Source organism: Truncatella angustata, assembly GCF_020726525.1.
Source record: "Truncatella angustata strain MPI-SDFR-AT-0073 chromosome Unknown BKA67scaffold_3, whole genome shotgun sequence".
Lineage (NCBI taxonomy): Eukaryota > Fungi > Ascomycota > Sordariomycetes > Amphisphaeriales > Sporocadaceae > Truncatella > Truncatella angustata.
In genome coordinates this window covers 2060062-2079667 of record NW_025763383.1, presented here as the reverse complement: position 1 = coordinate 2079667, position 19606 = coordinate 2060062, and the positions used below count along the sequence as shown (strand labels likewise).

General features: G+C 52.3%; 7 protein-coding genes across 7 annotated transcripts; 4 read left to right on the top strand and 3 right to left on the bottom strand.

Moving 5' to 3' along the window:
* Positions 1–244: 244 nt before the first annotated feature.
* Positions 245–1419, top strand: BKA67DRAFT_534475 (40 kDa peptidyl-prolyl cis-trans isomerase; the record flags this gene model as incomplete). Its single annotated transcript, XM_046099866.1, has 2 exons — positions 245–596; positions 653–1419. The coding sequence occupies 2 exons, from the start codon at positions 245–247 to the stop codon at positions 1417–1419; spliced, it is 1119 nt and encodes a 372-aa protein (XP_045959824.1).
* A 648-nt stretch (positions 1420–2067) lies between these two features.
* On the bottom strand, positions 2068–5794 carry BKA67DRAFT_561065 (uncharacterized protein). The gene has a single exon (XM_046102503.1). It carries the CDS (start codon positions 5506–5508, stop codon positions 2416–2418), a length of 3093 nt encoding a protein of 1030 aa, XP_045959823.1. The 5' UTR covers positions 5509–5794; the 3' UTR covers positions 2068–2415.
* Positions 5795–7595: 1801 nt separating this feature from the next.
* On the top strand, positions 7596–9224 carry BKA67DRAFT_514942 (uncharacterized protein; the record flags this gene model as incomplete). Its single annotated transcript, XM_046097683.1, has 5 exons — positions 7596–7766; positions 7836–7983; positions 8035–8318; positions 8373–8497; positions 8546–9224. 5 exons carry the CDS (start codon positions 7596–7598, stop codon positions 9222–9224), a joined length of 1407 nt encoding a protein of 468 aa, XP_045959822.1.
* Positions 9225–9522: 298 nt separating this feature from the next.
* BKA67DRAFT_240796 (cytochrome P450) lies at positions 9523–11875 on the top strand. The gene is made up of 4 exons (XM_046095685.1): positions 9523–9937; positions 9989–10139; positions 10249–11506; positions 11622–11875. Exons 1-4 carry the CDS (start codon positions 9766–9768, stop codon positions 11655–11657), a joined length of 1617 nt encoding a protein of 538 aa, XP_045959821.1. The 5' UTR covers positions 9523–9765; the 3' UTR covers positions 11658–11875.
* Positions 11876–12092: 217 nt separating this feature from the next.
* On the bottom strand, positions 12093–13811 carry BKA67DRAFT_534471 (uncharacterized protein; the record flags this gene model as incomplete). Its single annotated transcript, XM_046099865.1, has 1 exon — positions 12093–13811. The coding sequence occupies one exon, from the start codon at positions 13809–13811 to the stop codon at positions 12093–12095; it is 1719 nt and encodes a 572-aa protein (XP_045959820.1).
* Positions 13812–15561: 1750 nt separating this feature from the next.
* BKA67DRAFT_657486 (60S ribosomal protein L10) lies at positions 15562–16690 on the bottom strand (the record flags this gene model as incomplete). Its single annotated transcript, XM_046107124.1, has 3 exons — positions 15562–15794; positions 15863–16247; positions 16646–16690. The coding sequence occupies 3 exons, from the start codon at positions 16688–16690 to the stop codon at positions 15562–15564; spliced, it is 663 nt and encodes a 220-aa protein (XP_045959819.1).
* Positions 16691–17116: 426 nt separating this feature from the next.
* BKA67DRAFT_534469 (50S ribosomal protein L30e-like protein) lies at positions 17117–17655 on the top strand (the record flags this gene model as incomplete). Its single annotated transcript, XM_046099864.1, has 3 exons — positions 17117–17153; positions 17208–17401; positions 17554–17655. 3 exons carry the CDS (start codon positions 17117–17119, stop codon positions 17653–17655), a joined length of 333 nt encoding a protein of 110 aa, XP_045959818.1.
* Positions 17656–19606: the final 1951 nt, after the last annotated feature.

The window sequence follows — 19606 nt, the reverse complement described above, 5'->3', positions numbered from 1 at the left end:
CTTCTGCAGACTATCTTTTTTATTAGCTTGTTCTCTTTCGCTCGCCCTCCCCCTTCCCCTGCTTTCTCCGTACACTCAAGCTAGGAGCAAGTCAATCGACACAAGACCAAATCACATTCCCACACCCCCCACCAACCACCGAAAACCATCACCAGCTCCCCGGTTGCGTAGACCGTTACGCTCCTACAAAGCTAAAAATAAAAACAAATAAAAAAATTTAGAAGCACAAACGAGTACCTGCAATATGGCGTCCGAAGGTTCCAAGCGCAGCAAGGTCTTCTTCGACATCAAGATCGGCAACAAGGCCGCTGGTCGTGTCACCTTCGAGCTCTACGATGACATTGTCCCCAAGACGGCTGACAACTTCCGCTCCCTCTGCACCGGCGAGAAGGGCCTGGGCAAGAGCGGCAAGCCCCTGCACTACAAGGGCAGCATGTTCCACCGTGTCATCAAGCAGTTCATGATTCAGGGCGGTGACTTCACCGAGGGTAACGGCACTGGTGGCGAGAGCATCTACGGCGAGAAGTTCGACGACGAGAACTTTGAGAAGAAGCACGACCGCCCCTTCCTACTGAGCATGGCCAATGCTGGACCTGGTAAGTTTATAGTACATACATATTAACATCTACATGCTCACAACTGCCCGTCACAGGTACCAATGGCTCCCAATTCTTCGTCACCACCGTCGCAACCCCCCATCTCGACGGAAAGCACGTCGTATTCGGCGAAGTCCGCAGTGGAAAGTCCATCATCCGCCAGATCGAGAACTTGCCCACCTCCGGCGGCGACAAGCCGACGCGCGACTGCGTCATCGAGGACTGCGGTGAGCTCACGGGCACCGCAGCCGAGGCTCTGGCCGGTGACCAAAAGGCTGCCGATGCTCTCGGCGACGCCTACGAGGACTTCCCCGAGGACTCCGATGAGCAGCTGGATGCCCAGAAGGTCCTCAAGATTGCCTCGGACTGCAAGGAGTTCGGAAACAAGGCATTCAAGGGCGGCGACGCTGCCGTCGCTCTGGACAAGTACCAGAAGGGTCTGCGGTACCTGAACGAGGACCCAGACCTGAAGGAGGAGAGCGACGATACCAAGACCAAGATCGACCAGCTCCGCTTCGTGCTCAACAACAACTCCGCCATGATGAACCTCAAGCTCGAGTCGTGGGAAGATGCCGAGCGCGCTGCCACCAGCGCCCTTGCCGTCAAGGGCATCACAGATGCTGAGAAGGGTAAGGCGTACTTCCGAAAGGGCCAGGCTCTCGTCAAACTGAAGGACGAAGACGGTGCCATCAAGGCATTCGAGGAGGCCAAGAATGTCGTGCCCGGCGACGCCGCCATCGCCCGCGAGCTGGAGGCCGTGAAGAAGGCCACCGCCGCTCGTCTGGCCAAGGAGAAGTCTCAGTACAAGAAGTTCTTTGCTTAGGGAGATGACGAGAAATATTCAAACCAATGGAAAGGTTTACAGCTTCGGCCCCTGTCCAGGCAGGGCTTTGACGATCATGGAGTTTAGGTAAATGGAAAGGGCAAAAAGGCGACATGTTTCGAACACTCCGTTAGCACGTACAATAAGGCAATATAAATCGAGGGCTCAATATACCCGGACCTGGCTTATAAGTCGAATGAAATGACGGATAGTGCGACATGTTTGTGTCTCAGGTTCCTTTACTTCTCAGAATATGGACTAGGACGTCACAACCAAGTTGTTTGCGTCTAGACTAGTCCACGGGTGCTGGCGTGCTCTACGTTGTTGTAACTTCAACAAGCACTATCTGAGTCCTCACATCCATCAGCGATTCCACCTTATTCTGTTCCGGGATTTTATGCCCTGATTGAAGTCCTGGATATCATAGAATTACTAAAGACAGTTCATTTACCTATTTACCATGTCGCCGTTGGCAAAAGCTCTCCAAATTTAAAAATGAAATGGGAAAAAGGGGGTTTGCCACCCCCCTCCTTCGTTTGTAAACCCCCTGAATGTTTCTGACAGAGCATGAGGAAGGGTACAGAGGAATCACTGCTGTAATGGTGAGTCTTGTCGCTAGCACGCAGTGAAGCATATAGACGAGATAAGTCATGGGAGATCTTCCATTTCTCAGGTATTTAATACAGTAAAGCTGAGAGCTCGTCTCCGTCTGGAGACGCCCCTGGATTTTGTCCGAGTCCTCTGTGCCCGCCAAGCTATATCTGGTTTGTACTCATCGTTCATAGATAAATAAATTAAAACTCCCAAAGCTATACCCCAAACGCTTCTTGCCGAGTACCAAAGAGCAAGATCAGAAACACGCTGCCGAGAAAATCCAACTTCAAATTCAAGTTCAACGCCAAACGCCACGCCACGCTACCCACTCATTTCACCTGCCCAGTCGGCTATGTATCATGATATGCACATGAGACACGAATCAGATAGGCAATGCACAGTCTATCCTAACTTTTGCTTGGTATCTTCGTAAACCCTGAACTCCTCCAAGCCATTGGTCCAGGCACGCTGTGTGGTGGGATACTCAGATGGCACGCTGCTGTGCTGGCTGTCCGTATCCCCGGTGTGTTCCTCGGCGTCAAGGACATCGCTCATGGCGTCTTCGTCGACATACACGTCGACGTTATCAAACGCCATGGCCTCTGGATCGCGGTTCTCTTCGTCCTCGATGCCAGGCCATGGCTCATCCTCGGGCAGTGGCTGGCGAGCGCCCTGCCAAGCGTCGTTGCTGGAGTCTTCGTATATACGTCGCTGATGACCAAGATCGATCATTGCTGCATCCTCGGAGTCATCCTCGGAGTCGTCCTCGCTGCCCTGGCCGTCCTGGCATGAGTAGTCTGATTCACTACCGTGCTCCTCTTCAGCTTCTACAACGCCGAGGTTAGATCTTGTCTCAGCTGGCGGCGCGTTGCTGTAAGGGGTAGCATAGTAGAAGGGAGTCGTCTGGCGACACGCCGCTTGCACTTCGCCCTCACTACTTATGACTGCAAAGGGCTCGCTGATGTTCATGGTCGCAAGTAAAGGACTAGGAGTGGATACGCTCCAGCGAGGCGTGTTTCTCAATCGGGCAGAAAGGGGTACTGACGGCGATCTAGTACTTCGTCGACGATTTGCCTTCGCTATGAGATGTGCAGATCCCGTACTGGCGCGTTGAACTTGGGGTGACGATCGGCGTTCGTGGAGGCGTGGATGAATGCTGCCAAACGTTGCAGAAGCAATGCGCTGCCTGGCTTGAGAAGGTGAAGCCATCGGAGGCAGATCTGGTGGCATCGATGTGGTGCGAATGTATATGGGCCTGGGCACCGAAGATTGACGCTCTATGAGAACCATCGGTGAGCCGGCACGACTACGGCCAGTCGACAGAGATGGAGACGGTCCGGAACGACTTGCGCGTAGCGGTCTTTGGCTCGGGGTCATAGATTTCAACCTTGGCTGAGCTGCCTGCCGCAAGCTCAGAGATCGAAGGCTGTCTTGGCTTGAGTCTTGCTCGTCTAGCATCTCATTCCGGGCCCAGTACCCCTCCATCGCATCAGCTTCAGGTACCTCTTGCTGGCTACTTTGAGAATCAGGATACACCCGCGTCAGCTCTCTTAGTCGTTGCCAATTCCAACCATTGTTATACGCGTCTTGATCCTGAAGGTATGCTTCGGGCTGCGTAATGAAAAGGCGGTGCACACCGGTAGCCTTCATCACCACGCTTGAGCTCAAAAACGAAACATCCCAACTTGTTGGAGTGATCATTTCCGGAGGAGACAAAAAGCGTAGGCGTGAGTCTTTGTGTATTTTGCGAAGCGGCACCCATGCTTGCTGCAGACCGAGGAATCTGGAGACTCGATGATGCGTCGTGGAACCATGATAGACACTAGCTTGCAGGCGTGAGAAGGTACGGAACAAAGTTCCAAAAGCCGCAGAAACAGCCAGGTGCACACTGCGGGCATCCGGACTTGGGACTGCAATAGTTTTGATAAGTCCTCGGCTTCGGAGTCGCTGATCTACGACGTTGCCCGAGGCACAGGCCCGAGGCAATAGCCACTCGGACTGCAGCTCGGGGCCTGCCCATTCATACAAGCTCGGCGAATGAGGCTCCATCGTCGAAGAGCTATTTGGCAATTGAGTCCATTCGTCAAGTTCGATGTTGGAGCCGGCTAATGGACGCTGACTCGGAAATTCGCGAGACTCGTACCAAATACCTTTCAGCGGGAAAGGGAGAAATACGACCTCAACTTCATAGGGCTTCGAGTGCGTCGGGAACGACGAATTTTGTATGTGACTTATTTGCGCTTTCAACGCAGCCAGCTCACTGCGCAGCCCTGTCCGATCTGTGTGACCGCTTGCATTCGTAGAGACAGAGACAACACTGGCGACAGACTCATCTAGTCCGGGGCGACGAAGTCGATGATGACTTGAGGTGGCACTGCTGCCATCGTTCAGCGTCTTCTCTAACTCCTCCACGCGCGACTCGAGGTCGGTGACACGCAAGTCATTCTGTTCGTGGTGGTCATGGCAATCCTCATGGTCGTTATGGAAGGACACAGTCTCCAGTCTCTCGATCCTATCCTCATGACTCTGAACAGTGTTAGACAGGTCTTGGAAGTCCTCACGGCTTGGTCTTGTAACTGCTGGTTGGCATGCCGGCTCGGGTATAGTCGCGCGCCGCGCAGATCTTATGGATCTGGGCGTGTTTGTGACTGTCTGCAGATCATCAACAGAGGGCACAGAGTGGCCGGTCAGCTCATCGCGACGGGGTGGCACATCATCAGCCTCGATCTGGAGAGGTTCGCGCAGTCTAGACCGTTGTGGCGTGTTGAACATATTAGGTCCTTTTCCACCAAAGGGTTTGAGGTAAGCCAGGCGGACCGACGATGTGGTCGAGCTTGGTTGCGACTGTGGCAGCAAACATTGGCTTGGAACAGACGGCGCAGCCTCGATCTGGTGTTCAGGCTGAGACTGCAAAAGGTTCGCCCAGCTCATGGTATCCGGCATGGAAGGCTCGGGGGCTGGCGCGGGTTTCTCACCTTCATATAGATTTATCTCTTGATACAGGTTTGTGGAATATGATGCATTGTTTAGAGTGTTCAAATCAACTGGTTGATTTGTTGGGGGAGGCATCTGGAAGGAGAGGTCCGGCATCACTGGAGTGAGTGGCTCCCTGCCAGCTCTTGGTCTTTCGTTTTCTTGGCCAGCGCCATTGCCATTCACTACGGGCGCAATGGGTGGTCCTTGTGTGGCCTGAACATCATCATGGAAGCAAGCATGATGGGAACACATGCAGAAGGCGGATTGGTCCGGCTGGCTGCCTCCATTGGCATATCCTGACAGTCCAGCTGGGCTTCCATTGAATCCCGACGCGCCGCGGCTCCAGAAACGGCGACAACCACATCTGGGACCATTGGCGCCATGGGCCAAGTCCACGTAATTGCATTGCCCGCCCGGCAATGCTGGGGCGGGCGAACTCCTTGTCACTGGACGTCCATCGGTGTGGATATTGAAAAAAGAGCTGCCGGGGAGGGAGATGTCGGACACGGATCCTGCCATTGAGCTGCGGCGCTCAAGCGATCGAGAGCATCGGTAGGTTCAGAGACGAGGAATGATGGCGGGGTCAGTAGGAGATAGGGGGGGAGCTCGTGGGTATTTATCGCGTGTCGATTCGTGAACTGAGGATGCTCAAATGCTGGGCGACCCGACCAGGCGCAGCTGGGTCGCAATCGCGATTCTAGTACATGGCACTGGTCTTGTTAGTTGACGGTGGCTGACCGAGCTCAACGCGACGTTGAGATCCTGTGCAGGTGCATCCTCGGCTTGGCACTCACCACAAAGACAGACAATAACTCGGAGTCGGTCGAAGTCGCAATTGGCCATTCGAGAGAGTATTTATGGAAAAGGCCAACGGACAGCGAGGGGCAGCGCACGTTGGAGCGTCACAAGGGCGATAATGAGGAAACGGAGGGTTGAGGTTACGAAAGTGAGGCGCCTAGGACGGGATTGGGCAAGATAAAGTGGTGGTGGGGTTGCGGTGGATGGCCGAACGTCTTGCGTCTTGCGCCGTCCCCAGTGAAGATGGCAGACTTGAGCGGTGCGTTCGATTTACAGTTAGGCGACCTAGAGTTACATATGGATCCGTACCCCCATATGCGATACAACCTTTGGACAGAGACGAGGTGTGGAGAAACGAACACCAATTGCGAGACAAAGTATTCTGCAGCGGCCCTGCAACAATTGTGACTCGAATATCTTGCGTGTTCATGGCGACCTACTTCATCTAGGAAGAGGGCCTGTTCTGGTCGCCCTGCCTCGCCCTGCCTGTGCGGTGAATGTTGATTGGGAGGGGGCGAGAATGGCCAGGCATTCGCAGGCAGCTTTGCATACAAGTTGCAGTCATCTTTCACAACACACTCTCCCTCGGTCGTGTTCCCTCTTTACGCGTCGTCGAAAAAGGAATCACTTTGGTCGCGCAACGGTGGAGGAGTGAAGCGGTAACGCCTCCCATTGGACGGTGCAGCCCGCGATCCTTGTTTATTCAAACGCAGCCCAGAGGTACCGCTTGAAGAGCTGCCGGCTTCCACCCACATGATTTACACTCTGCTTCAGAGGCGTGGTCTTGAATTGTGACTTGACACCTGCTAGCCCGAAACGCGGCCGCCTTGCCTTGCATCCTGTTCGCTTGATGACCGATGGGCTGTCGGTCGGAAAGGTCAACTATCGTTGTGGCCGCCAATCGCCAATCGAGGCGACCAGCCGCTTCAACCGGCTATTGTACAGTTGACTTGACGCTGCGAGACTCATCGGCGCTACCACGGTATGCAAGCGGCAGGCGACGCACTTTTATCGGGGGTTTCAAAGTTCAGCTTCTACCAGAACGCCGCTGCTAGCAAAAAGGATAAATATTACATGTGTGCTAATCAAGACCCTCACGTATATGTGCATTGCTCCATGTCTACACCATCGAATCTTGGCCATAACTCCTCACGGGCGTTCTCCGGACCGAGTCTGATATATGCCAAAATCGCAATGCAGGCGAGCTTTGTGTACACAATCAGGCGGCAACAGACACGGATATATGAGGATCATCCATGACTTGCCGGCACTTGTCATTTCTGCTTGGTCGAACCAAAGACCCGAGTACCGCAGACCTCGCCCGCGCCCATATGAGCACAATTCTGTTTTACTATAGTAGTTCGCAGAGTTAGAAATAAGTAATTCCTGCCTGGCAAGATCTGCGGTCGACAGTATAGTCGCACACGACACCTCTGTCAGCTACCCAAATGCTGTGATGATCAGCGCCACTCGGATTTTGAGTTGCAGAAGAAAACACGGCATAGTATGAAAATGGTCGGGCGCATTTGTGAATCTCATGCTGATCTGGAACAAACTGGCAGATTTTTGGATAATATATACAGCTGTCCAATATATAGGCTGCACTAATGGCAATTCGCTAGATTGCTTACATATGCTGCGCACCAACAAGCAAATGAACACGAACAGGCAAGGATTAGAGTGTATGTATAATGGCCTAACCTAGCTTACACGACGTTTTCTTAGCATTCTCCACCAGACAAGCACCACTTTAACTCGTACCACCTCATTCAAACCTTCTTTCTAACATGTTCAAGAATCCAACTATAATGCGCACTTCTCTCCGCAGATCATGTGACGCTTGTGCAAAAGCGAAACACAGTTGCGATCTTCGTACACCGCAATGCTCACGATGCATCAAGAGGCAATCAAAATGTGTCTATGCTAATCAGCCTCTAGGCTGTGACAGTGCTGGCCAGCTTGCTCATAGAAACCGTCAAGTGTATGAAATTAACCAGCTTCCTCATGAGAACCAACTACTGGAGCAGCAGCGCCTTGGGAGGAATGAGGAAGACGTATTGATTCAACGACAGTTGCCGGAAAGCACGGCAGGCTTCTTGAGCATTTTTGACCCGGCGACGGTGTCTTTTGATCCATTCGATTCTTACCCGCCCACAAGACTCCCTCGCATGCAGATCCAACGTCTCATACACCATTGTAAGTGATTTCACTCATTGACTAGACGTTGGAGCTGACCGGGCCAACTAGTCCTAGCCCATATCTCGTATCAATACTACCCTCTTGACCTTCAGATGAACTCGAACCCGTTTGTCGTTTCATGGTGGCCCCAAGCTCTTGCTGACGCGGCACTATTCCATGTCTCCCTGCAAACAGCTTCCCTTGATGTGGAATTGCGTGCTGGTAAGGGATTTCCAATGTCAGAGCTGCTCATGGTGGATTCTGTGGCTTTGGTGAGAAGAAACGTCGAGAGTTCGTCCTCAACTGTTCAGGTCGAAACCATGAATTCTGTGGTTACTCTCGCTGCGATCGAAGTAAGCACTACTATAATGCTTCAATCCTCGCCATACTAACTGTAGCATGTATAGTATGGTAAAGGAAATGTTGCAGTAAGCCGAATGCATATCGACGGGGTAAAGCAGATGGTTGCCACAAGAGGCGGCATTCACGAAGTGAAACGCATCAGCCCATTGACAGCAAGAATGGTGGCTTGGTGAGACGCGTCCTTAATTCGATTCAACCGATCTGCTAATTGTTCTAGGGTTTCTATGATAGTCACCGGTTCGCCCCAGTTTGAGACACAGGATGATTTTGGCCGTGGCAGCGGAGTTGGTCCAATACTGCAGTGGGAGGCCGCTTCAACGAGTCTGGGTGTGCAGGAACAGGCTTTGCATGATCTAGACATCGACCCCGCCATGAACATGATCTTGTCTCGACTGCATACCGTTTTCCACCGGGAGTCGCCTACAAATTTGACGAACACGGAGCTGCACGATCTTACATGCTTCATTATGCACAGACTTTTGTCATTGCCACCTTTCTTCCCAGCAAGATCGAACAGATCAACAATGTCGGAAAGCGTTCGATACTCACTAGCACTCTACATGTTGACCATACATGGCCCAACATATTATTCGCACGCTGACTTGGCAGACAACATGCTGCTCCGACTCAAGAGTCACATTGAAACCATGTCACACCCAGATGACATTCCCGGATCGCTGAGGATCTGGATGCTTAGTGTTGGTCTGGCCGCTTCCACTGGCACGCAGTACCACCGTTGGTTTACAGCGCAAATATGCATTGCCACCGAAGCTCTCGCTCTAGGCACATGGTACGATGTCCTGAGATGCCTCAAAAGTATCTTGTGGATCAGGTCTCCACAAGAGGAAATCTTTCGGCAGAAATGGGAGGAGATTCTGGTCGTCATGGCAGCATAGATCTCAGAAGCCGCCGGTCGTCTCCTCACGGCTCGTATTGACGAGGAGCCGAGTTCTTTTTGGCCAAACCGGCGACCAATCCTGCTATGTAGTAAGAGTGCATTATCTCCGGATTTGTCGGTATGCCTTACGCTCATATGCCTGTCTGGTCCCATTTAACTCATCGGAGTCTAGTACTAAGAAGGACTAGAGGTGTCTTGGCATCTTCTCTAGTCAAGCGACAGGGGACTATGCGATTTCAGGGTCCTCGTTCATATCCAATTTCGACATGGCGCGTGTGAATCGCATGATGGCGGAGTCTAGTACAAATCTGGCTACTACAAGATCTCAGATCTCTTTAATCAAAAGAGTGAAGGCCATCAAACTAACCTAGGAGACTCTTACGATCAGGCAATGGGTCTCCGAGTCGACCCAGCTTCTTTGCCGCACGAGCAGTAACTTACGATATGCCGCGGCGAGTATTCTTTTAAGTGCAGCACTCCCGCGAATCTTCACTGGACTTTCACGCAAAGAAAGTTTAACCAATGCTCTCACCCGAACGATGGCTACAGTCATTGAAGCCATTCCTGAGCGCTTCGTCAACAATGCGACTCATCTGAAACAAGATCATACGTCCAGCCAGTTGAATGGCCTTCTACAAGGCTATTTCTCTGGCTGGAGCAATTTGCAGGTCGCTGTCACGATTCTGCTCGTTCTTGTGAGCTATGATCAATGTATGTGGGCGGCGTTGATAGGTGAATGATTGGCTGCTGACTGCTCGAAAGTTCGATATCTCTGGCAGAAGGGATCTATTGCTGGTCCGAGATTTAAAATTCCATTCATGGGCCCTTTCATCCAGGCCATTCACCCAAAGTTCGATGAGTACCTTGCTCAGTGGGCTAGTGGACCGCTCAGCTGTGTATCCGTATTCCATAAGTGAGTAACAATATTTCCTCATTCCTTCTATGGCCGAGTTATGCTTCATGTTTTCATATACAAGGCACTTCGTCTATCGTTGATTTCAGTCCCACGAACAGCTAACCAGTGATTACAGGTTCGTTGTCCTGGCATCAGATCGTGACCTTGCACACAAAGTATTCAAGTCACCTACATATGCCAAGCCATGTCTGGTACCAATCGCGCCCGAGATTATGCGTCCAACCTCCTGGGTTTTCCTCACTGGAAGAGCCCATGCTGAATTCCGCAAAGGCTTGACTGGGCTGTTCACGAACAAAGCACTGAGCACATACCTTCCCGTCCAGGAGAAAGTATACGCCGACTATTTTGACAGGTTTGTCGCCGCCAGTGAAGCAAATGGAGGAAAGCCAATGGGATTCATGGGCCACTTCAGAGAAATTAATTGTGCGCTTTCCTGTCGAACTTTCTTCGGAGACTACATTTCTGAATCGGCAATCAAAAGGATCGCTGATGATTTCTACCTCGTCACCGCCGCCCTCGAGCTCGTCAACGTGCCTCTTTCCATCTATGTACCCTTCACGAAACCATGGAAGGGCAAGCGCACAGCTGACGCCGTCCAAGTCGAGTTCACCAAGTGCGCGGCCGCATGCAAAGCCAACATGGCCTCGGGCGCAGAGCCAACGTGTATAGTCGACCAATGGGTACTCCACATGATGGAGTCCAAGAGGTACAACGAAAGGATCGCGGCCGGCGAGGTGGGGGTCGAGAAGCCGAGCAACCTCATTCGCGAGTTCTCGGTCGAGGAGATCGGGCAGACCATGTTCACCTTCCTCTTCGCCTCGCAGGACGCCTCGAGCAGCGCCACGACCTGGCTGTTCCAGGTCCTCGCCCAGCGGCCCGACGTGCTGGACCGCCTGCGGGAGGAGAACCTCGCCGCGCGTCAGGGCGACAAGACCCGGCCGTTCGAGCTGCCCATGTACGACTCCCTCACGTACACCAATGCCGTGGTCCGGGAGCTCCTCCGCCACCGGCCGCCCGTCATCTTCGTCCCCTACCTCGCGACCCGGGACTTCCCCGTCACGCCCACGTACACCGTGCCCAAGGGCGCCATGATCGTGCCCAGCTGCTACCCGGCCCTGCACGACCCGGAGGCCTACCCGCGCCCGGACGTGTTCGACCCCGAGCGCTGGATCACGGGCGACGCGGCGTCCAAGACCAAGAACTGGCTCGTGTTCGGCACCGGCGCCCACGATTGTCTGGCCCGGAGCTACGTGCCGCTGACCATGGCGGCCATGATCGGCAAGGCCGCCTTGGAGGTTGACTGGGCGCATCATGCCACGCCGCGGTCAGAGGAGATACGCGTCTTTGCTACGCTGTTCCCAATGGTGAGTTTCCCAAGCATCACCACTTCCGTGCGGGTGAAGCTCCATGTTCGAACGAACACTGGTGTGTGGATGGAAGAGAAAAAGAAAGACCAACGTGCTGACCTTCCCCTCACAGGACGAATGCCCACTTGTTTTTACTAAGCGCACATAGGAATCTTCCACCACAGGCCCCGACGAACCTGTATTCGGCCATTTGCGTTGAGCCCGTTGATTTTTAGACTACAACCAAAACTTGACGAAAACGGAGTTGGTAAAGACGTTGTTTTGTATTATAATGGTAGCAACATCAAGTAGGCACTAGATTTTGAGCAGCGAATGCCACCTCCTAGGCGGCAAATATGTAATTATTTTGTATCCCAAATAGGGTTGTTTCGACTTTCCGAGGTTCGACTCGAGTGAGTTGTCATCGTGTAAATGCTACGTTATGCCATGCAATCATAATCCGTGTGCTATCCCGCGCCCGATACCCAGAAGCGCCATTAACCTAAATGCACCGAGAGATCAGGCACTGCTGTGCCTGGTTATTATACAGTATTGAGTCACAGCTCAATCACACCTTTCGAAACATAAGTCATCGCTCATCAACTCACACCTCGCCCCAGCTTCCCATAGGACCCGCTGCAGCGATTAAAGATCCCGTACCGACAGAACCAGCACCAATGTCCCAGTAATGGCGAGAGGAGCCACTACCTCTTCTCACCGACTTTCGTGTACTCTGACTCGCACAGCTTGAAGCATGTCTAAAAAGCACCGGGCTTGTTGGCGTTGTTGCTCTAAACACACGCCTCTCGGCGGGGCGCGCCTTCGATACTAACGGGTGGTGTTGTCGTACTCGTGCCACTTTGGCCGCCACGTCTTGGGTACTGGATGTCGCGAGATGAGAGGTACCAGATAAGTTGCCCGTGCTGTTTGAGCGTGACAAGAAGCGTGATCGGAGATAGCGGAATATCAGTCGCACGTCCAGATCCTTCTCCCATTCGTCTTGTGTAAAGGATGTGTCTGGGGCGGCCTTGTCACCCTGGACGGGCGATGCAGCTGCGGTTGGCTTGGCATGTGGCATATCGATAGGTCGTGTTTGTTGGGGGACAATAGTTGGCTTGAATTCGGGCATTGTCGTTATTGGGCTAGTTGGAATTGCTGGAGTTTGCCCAATGTCGGTCGTGGACTCGGCAATCGGCGGTAGACCAGCATAGGGAATGGGCATTTGTTGCATTCGTGAGTAGGTCGAAAAGGCTCCCGGATGCTCCGACATTGAATGTACAAGCGACCCAAGTTCTTTGGCTATCCTTTCGAGCATCTTGAGTTGCCATGACGCTTCTTGGGAATCAGTCATGGTGGTGTCATTGCTTGTGTCGCGCATTACGGTCGACGCCTTGGGCGTTGAGGACAAATCGTCCTCATCAGGCAACGACTCACCGAAAAGCACGGATAACATCTTATCGTCAATGCCCAAGATGTCACGGACGACTTTTCGTGTGATACGACCCAAGATACCTTCACTTTCTCCGAGGTCGTTCGCCTGCTGATCATGCCAAGCATCATCCTCATCTACTGTTTCTTGGCTGCTAGCCAGGACCTCGTCGACAGCTGCTACAACTTGGCTCCTCGCCACCGCTGATTGTGTACTGGCTGCAGATCGTCTCCGCCGTCTGGTTTCCTTCTGGATCTCCTCGAGCAGACATCGGCTCTGCTCTAATCTCCAGGTCTCTATCCGCCTCATCTTGTCCATCTCCTGTTCTTGTTCCGTCTCGAGCTCAACCTGAGCTACCTCGAGACTCTCTCTTCGCCTCTTTACCCGTCGAGGGTTGTACTGTTCGAATGCATACAGCCTTTCCTGGACATCAGGACCCATGCCATCGTGGTCAAGTCGGAACGAGCCGAGGCCATCGTGGGCAGGCACGATAGGCGCTAAGCCATGCGCCGAGCTATAGAAGTGTGGTGTCGATCGAAACTCGGGAAGGTGGCTGTCTAGACTGTCCAGTTCTGCGTCCTCTTCCTCATAGTCGTCATCGTCAACCGCATTGCTGCTGGCCGACTGTTGCTGCCCGATGCTGTCGGTGCGGGCAATCGTGTGCAAACTACCTAAATCACTCAATCGTGAACGACCGGGTGTCGATTCGGTATGATGGGTTCCTGTGAGGTATGAAGTCGTAGTCTGATCATCATTTGTTGGAGAGAATAAGACCCATGTGTGCGACTCTTCGACGACCGACGCCACTGGCTGGGGAGCTTGGCGTACGTCGTCCTCAACCGTATGGTGGAAGATTCGTTGAGCAGCCTGGCGAGTTGGTTGATGGAAAGCCATGACGGCACTCTAAGCAGTCACAGACACAGACTGGGAGGTTCAAGTAATGGTGTCCCGACTGGGTTGAGAACCCAGAGGGATTGCCAACTTATGTTGTCCACCAGAGCTGCGGGGTGGACTGGTGGCTAGTAGATCGACAGATCGTCCCCAAGGGAACTTTGGGGCCGATTGTAGAAGGTCTGAAATAGCACAGCAGGATCTCTCCAAAATGCAAATAAGGCGTGACCGCCCTTTGTATCGCTTGTGTAGGTATCGATATCAATATTGCGACTGCGCCTTTATGGGGGGGAGGGCCAAGCAGATAAACAGAGATGTGTACTTGGGACGCCACAACTATACTTGACGACTTCAGTTGGAGCTAAAACAGGATGTGTTGAATCGTTGCACAACAAGCTAGCCTTCAGGACTGCAAGATGCCAAGTAAGGAGGACTTCGTTAATGGCATTCATCAAAAGGTGACCCAATGACGGAAGTTCGAGTCAGGTGCCCGATTGGGTGATTCTGTTGGTGAGCGCGTGCCCGTTGGTTGTACGCTGCCTTGGTGGCTCCTTTGTGTTGGGTCGGCTATGGGATGGGATGGCCCCCACCTCAACCAGTCGTACGTCGTGATACGGTCTTGGTGCAACCTTGTCTTGATTAGATATCTGAGCAATCCTTCGGTACTCTGAAATGTTGTCGGGGACGAAGCCTACAGCTTGTACCAGCGACGCCACGAGAGTCCTAAAGATAGCATGCGAATCAATAGGGTATCTGCCGTCGTGTTTGCGCAGTCTCTTGCTCAGATGTACGGATCCGTATGTAGTCATGTATGCTGTCATCCTGTCCGACGATGAGCTGGCGGGCCAAGTGGGGCAACTCGATGCAGCTTTATCAGCGCTCATGGCGCCATGAGCTTATCAAAAAGTGAGAGGCGGAATCGTTGTTCATGGCAGGAGACTCCTGAGAGTCGAGCCTTTTACTGTAGTTGAGGATTCAGGCCATCATGTGGCTTCATGCATCCAGACTACGTCTTTGTATCTCTCTCTCTCTTCTTCTTCTTCTTCTTCTTCATCATGTTTCAGGTGAACATTGATTACACGTGTAACATCGTAGATAGTTATACGAGAGTACCTCCAAGCAAGCCACTTGTCGGATTGTAGGTAAGAAAGTAGTTCTTCCGTCATCGTCATCGTACCACGGAGCGGTCGTCATTCAGGTCTAGCATAATACTTCCCCTACTTTGGTCGTGGCGCCATGCAAGGCTCGATACATGAAGTTGTCGGACATTTCCTCGTCACGTACTCAGCTGCAGGAACGCTGCCGGGAGGCCAACTTCCCTTCCCACTGACTCGGAATGTGCGCAATAATCTATCTACCCTGCTTCCACGGCCCGAACCCAGCGATGAACGCATTTACAACTACCTTGAACAAGCAGGTATTCGCAGTTGTCGTGATGAGTATGTTGAGTATGTTGAGCATATGTTTATACAATGCCGTGATGTGTAATAAGTTGACACTCCATGCGCATCATTCTTGCACTGGTGCTCGCAAACCATATTCCAAGATCACGCAGTGGTGCATGTCCGCTAGGGACAAGTTGGGTTCGGCGCAATCACCTGTCATGATAGATTACAGAGTGTATACATGGTTGTGGTGCAAATGCAAGATCCTCAATTGACTGCCGTTTCACAGTACATTGCTATGAGTGGTAGCCTAATCAAACGCCAGCCCATTTCCCGTTGCTTCTCATGACACACGACAGAACATCCACTTAAGCCTCCTGGAAAGCCTCGGGGAAACGCTTCATGTTGTTGGCCAGGTTGCCGTGGTTGGCAAGGAACTGAACGTAGGCACCGTCGACCTTGACGCGGCCAGCGGCGACCTTCTCCAGGTACTCCTCGCGGCGGAGGGGGGTGAAACCCCAGTTCTTGGAGATGATGATCTTTTGGCGACCGGGGAACTTGTACTGCGATCGGCGGAGAGCCTCAAGAGCAATGGCGCGGTCTGTGAGGGGAAGAAGTTAGTATCCGGTCGGGAGTCAATGACTTATATGAGGGGGGGGGAAAACGTACTAGAGTCACGAGTGCGGACGCTCATGATGATCTGACCAATGTTGACACGGGCGACAGTGCCGTTGGGCTTACCCCAGGCACCACGCATACCGGTTTGCAGTCTATCGGCACCAGCGCAAGACAACATCTTGTTGATACGGACGACGTGGTAAGGGTGAACGCGGATGCGCAAGTGGAAACCTTCCTTTCCGGCGTACTTGACGAGGTACTTGTTGGCGCAAATACGGGCGGCCTCGAGAGCCTCGGAACTCAGCTGCTCGTACTCATTGGAGACCATGTGGATGCAGAGAGGGAAGTCATCGACCTTGGCGCGCTTGCGACCCAAATCGAAGATTCGGATCTTGGGGTCGGGGACACCACGGTTGAAGCGCGACTTGGGGTACGGCTGGAGACATCAGGTCAGCTTCTTGTTCTTGTCAATCATTCTTTTCGACTGCAATGCCATCTGAGGACGATCCGAAGTGGTCGACGAGACCCCGATCTAGCCGATGTCTGCTCGTTTGTTGGTGTCGTTCTCTCCGCATGACTTTTTTTTAGTACTGCTTTTTCGTTCGCTCTTCTGTTTTTTGTTGTGTTGCTTTCTTTTCTTGTTTTGCGTCTATTGCAATATTGATGGGGAACTCGTTGAAACATGTCCAAATATCTGGCGATATTCTCCTTCGATAATGGCCTTGCCGCTCCCCCCAAAAAAATACTCTCATGTCGGGACCGGTCGGATCGTCTCAGATGTCGGCCGTGATTGAACTTGGTAAAAGAAACACATCATGCTCCGAAATAACTCACCTTGTTCTTGCAGTAACGGTAGCAACGAGCGGGACGACGAGCCATCTTGACGGTATTTCTCGTTGGTGTTGCTAGGTGTGGGTTAGTACTGGGTGGTTGTTGTCGTCAAGTGGTGAGAGGTACTGCCCACTTTTGAACGAATTCCTACCTGGCTTAGAAATCAACCAGCGGCAACTTTTGTCAGACTCACCCGGTGTGGCAGGCTGTAGAATGCTGACCAATGGAATTTGCCCCCGAAGTGGGGTCTTAGGGTGAGGGCTGCTCTCTGGAAGGCGCAGGCCGCAAAACCGCAAAAGCACAAAAGCCGAAAAAGGCTTACGTAACGCTGGTGGGGGAGAGTGCCCCCGGGAGCCCAAAACCGAAAAATTGTGAGCAGAGCCAGACTGCTTGAAATCTCCTGCACTCGACACAACCCTCAAGACAAAGACCGGATTACCACACATTCGCGAGTCGATCAACAAATCAGTCACAATGGCCATCAAGAAGAACAAGAAGGACCAGAACTCCCGTAAGTCTACTCTGGCAAGCCCTCACCGCCGCTTCCTGCTAACTGATCTTCAAGTCTCCTCGCGCCTCGCGCTTGTGATCAAGAGTGGAAAGGTCACTCTGGGATACAAGTCTACTCTCAAGACCCTCCGTTCCGGCAAGGCCAAGCTTGTCATCATTGCTGGCAACACTCCTCCTCTCCGCAAGTCTGAGCTCGAGTACATCAGCATGTTGAGCAAGACTCCTGTGCACCATTTCGCCGGCAACAACGTAAGTACAACATGACTTCTTTCTCGATCGCGGCGTTGGTCAACCGTGAGCAATCATGGCCGACTGCCTTGAGATCAATCCCAGCGAAAAAGTCTCCTGTAGACTTTGGAGGGAAAAAACCCAGTAGGCTAACTTGACCCTCCCACGCACAGATCGAGCTCGGTACCGCCTGCGGTAAGCTCTTCCGCTGCTCCACCATGGCCATCCTGGACGCTGGTGACTCCGACATCCTGGCCGACCAGCAGCAGCAGTAAGCCTGACGAGACAATTCTGTTCTTCGGATCTCGCATGGCGTTAGGGACTTTGGTCTGGGGTCACAAAAAGGGATATGATATTTTGTCCATGCGGTCGGTACTTGCAGTGCCTCGAGCGCTCTCCGATACCATGATGCTTTACGATTTCCCGGCGTCTAGAAACTTTCGAGTAGATGAGCGAATCTGATGCCAATTGTCAATCTGCGACAGTATCACTGTATCTGCTTGAGGAACGACAGCATAAAGTGATATCCAATCGGCGTCATTGACGCCATCAGGCATTGCCTGCATGCAGCCCCGCAGAATCGTGAGAGCGATTTGGGCAAACAGCATGCGTCGATGTCCGTGATTTTCATGTTTGACACTTGTAACATATGCCAGATTATGTCTTTGGACATTTATCGACATTTGCATCTCTTCCATAGATGCTAATGTTTTCGCACTGGCAAAGAGCGATTCTTCGACCCGTTGCTGGGCGCCCGCATTCTAGAAGTCGTTTTGTACTTCAACGAGGAGTTGGGAATCAGTAGAGGTCACATTCATTCACACCGTCCCATGATCATAGATACGTATATGCTACACAAATTAGACAGTCCCAACCGCAGCCCTTTTATCAATTTACATTTTGTACCATGGGCCAACCATAGCATGCAAGCAGCTGTCCCCTGTCTTGTGTCAAATGCGCAACTTGTGTTGATGTATGACAACTATTCTGTGCATTACACCTGAACACTTTTCTTTCCACGTGTGGGTGCCCACACCCCCTCCCCCCTTTGATGCGTGAGTGTTTATTGCCCAGCAAAGTCCTACTGCTAGGCTTCATGAAGAAATCTGCGTTTGAGCATCAGTAGTTTGGTCCGGACCAACGCGTTCACATGGCGATTTGGCTGGGCTGCATGAACTGCGAAATTGCAGCCTATGACAGATGCAGCAAGTCTACATTGTGGAGGAAGAGGGCTCCCCAAGACACAGGGAAACCAAGGCAGTTGATAATTATATGGAGCTCCCCATGTGCTTGAAATGACCCGAAGCTGGGTGACAATGCATTGCACAGTTGTACCAAGCTCTCACTCGAATGCGTGTTTCAGTAATTGTCCGATGTGATGCGACAAATTACCGCTTTTTGATGCGACGTGATCTGTGTACGGATCCGTAGTCTCGTACAGACAGTCTACGGGGGACGTGATCTGGGATGTGGCATCTACTGTAACCTCTGGGAGCTAGAGGGCCTCGGGAGTTGGCTAAGATTCGATAGGCTTCCCCTGAGAGGATATTCCAGCCCTGTGGCTTCTGACGTTTCCGATGACAAGTGCCCTTCTATTTCCTACCTATTGTACTCTCTCGCATTGCTGTTTATCTGCTGTCAGAACAGTGGCTGCCTCAAACGGTTGAAGCTTTGAAGGCGGGATTGGCCGTGAATCATTTGGACCAAGCAAGGCTTAGTCCGGAACAGGGTCGGGATCGCCAGCGCATCTACTAAGTAAAGCGGCAGCATGTACATAGACCCGTACACCGTACTTGCACACCGCACCAGAGTGTGCTCCGCCAGGGTCCAGGGAAAGGAAATTCGCCTAGACAACCCTCGGGTCATTATGGCGGCCGGGCTATGAGCAACTTGTCTCGTCTCGTCTTGTTTTGATCTGTTCTTTCCCGGCAGGAAACACCCCTGTCTCTCAAGCATTTCGACCAGCAGATTTAACTGTGATTGTGAATGAACTGTTCGAGGCGGCAGCGAGGCGAAACGTTGTATTCTATCAAGTCCCGAACCAAACCAAACCTAACCTAACCTAACCCCCAACCCAACCCAACAACGCTTCAGAGCTGTTAAAAAAAGACAAACCATAATCCGCAGCGACGCTACATACCCTGAAGTTAGATGCAACATTACCCAGACCAGTGCTATTTCGGTACTAGACTAGCAGAGGGGGCTACGGCAACGGCTGAGCACGAG

Excerpts from the sequence above, each read along its gene's own strand:
- BKA67DRAFT_561065 (XM_046102503.1), bottom strand. The coding sequence starts at position 5,508 with ATGGCAGGATCCGTGTCCGACATCTCCCTCCCCGGCAGCTCTTTTTTC.
- BKA67DRAFT_240796 (XM_046095685.1), top strand. The coding sequence starts at position 9,766 with ATGGCTACAGTCATTGAAGCCATTCCTGAGCGCTTCGTCAACAATGCG. Across the intron at positions 10,140-10,248 it reads TGTGTATCCGTATTCCATAA|TGATTACAGGTTCGTTGTCC; the intron begins GTGAGTAACAAT and ends ACAGCTAACCAG. Across the intron at positions 11,507-11,621 it reads TTGCTACGCTGTTCCCAATG|GACGAATGCCCACTTGTTTT; the intron begins GTGAGTTTCCCA and ends TTCCCCTCACAG.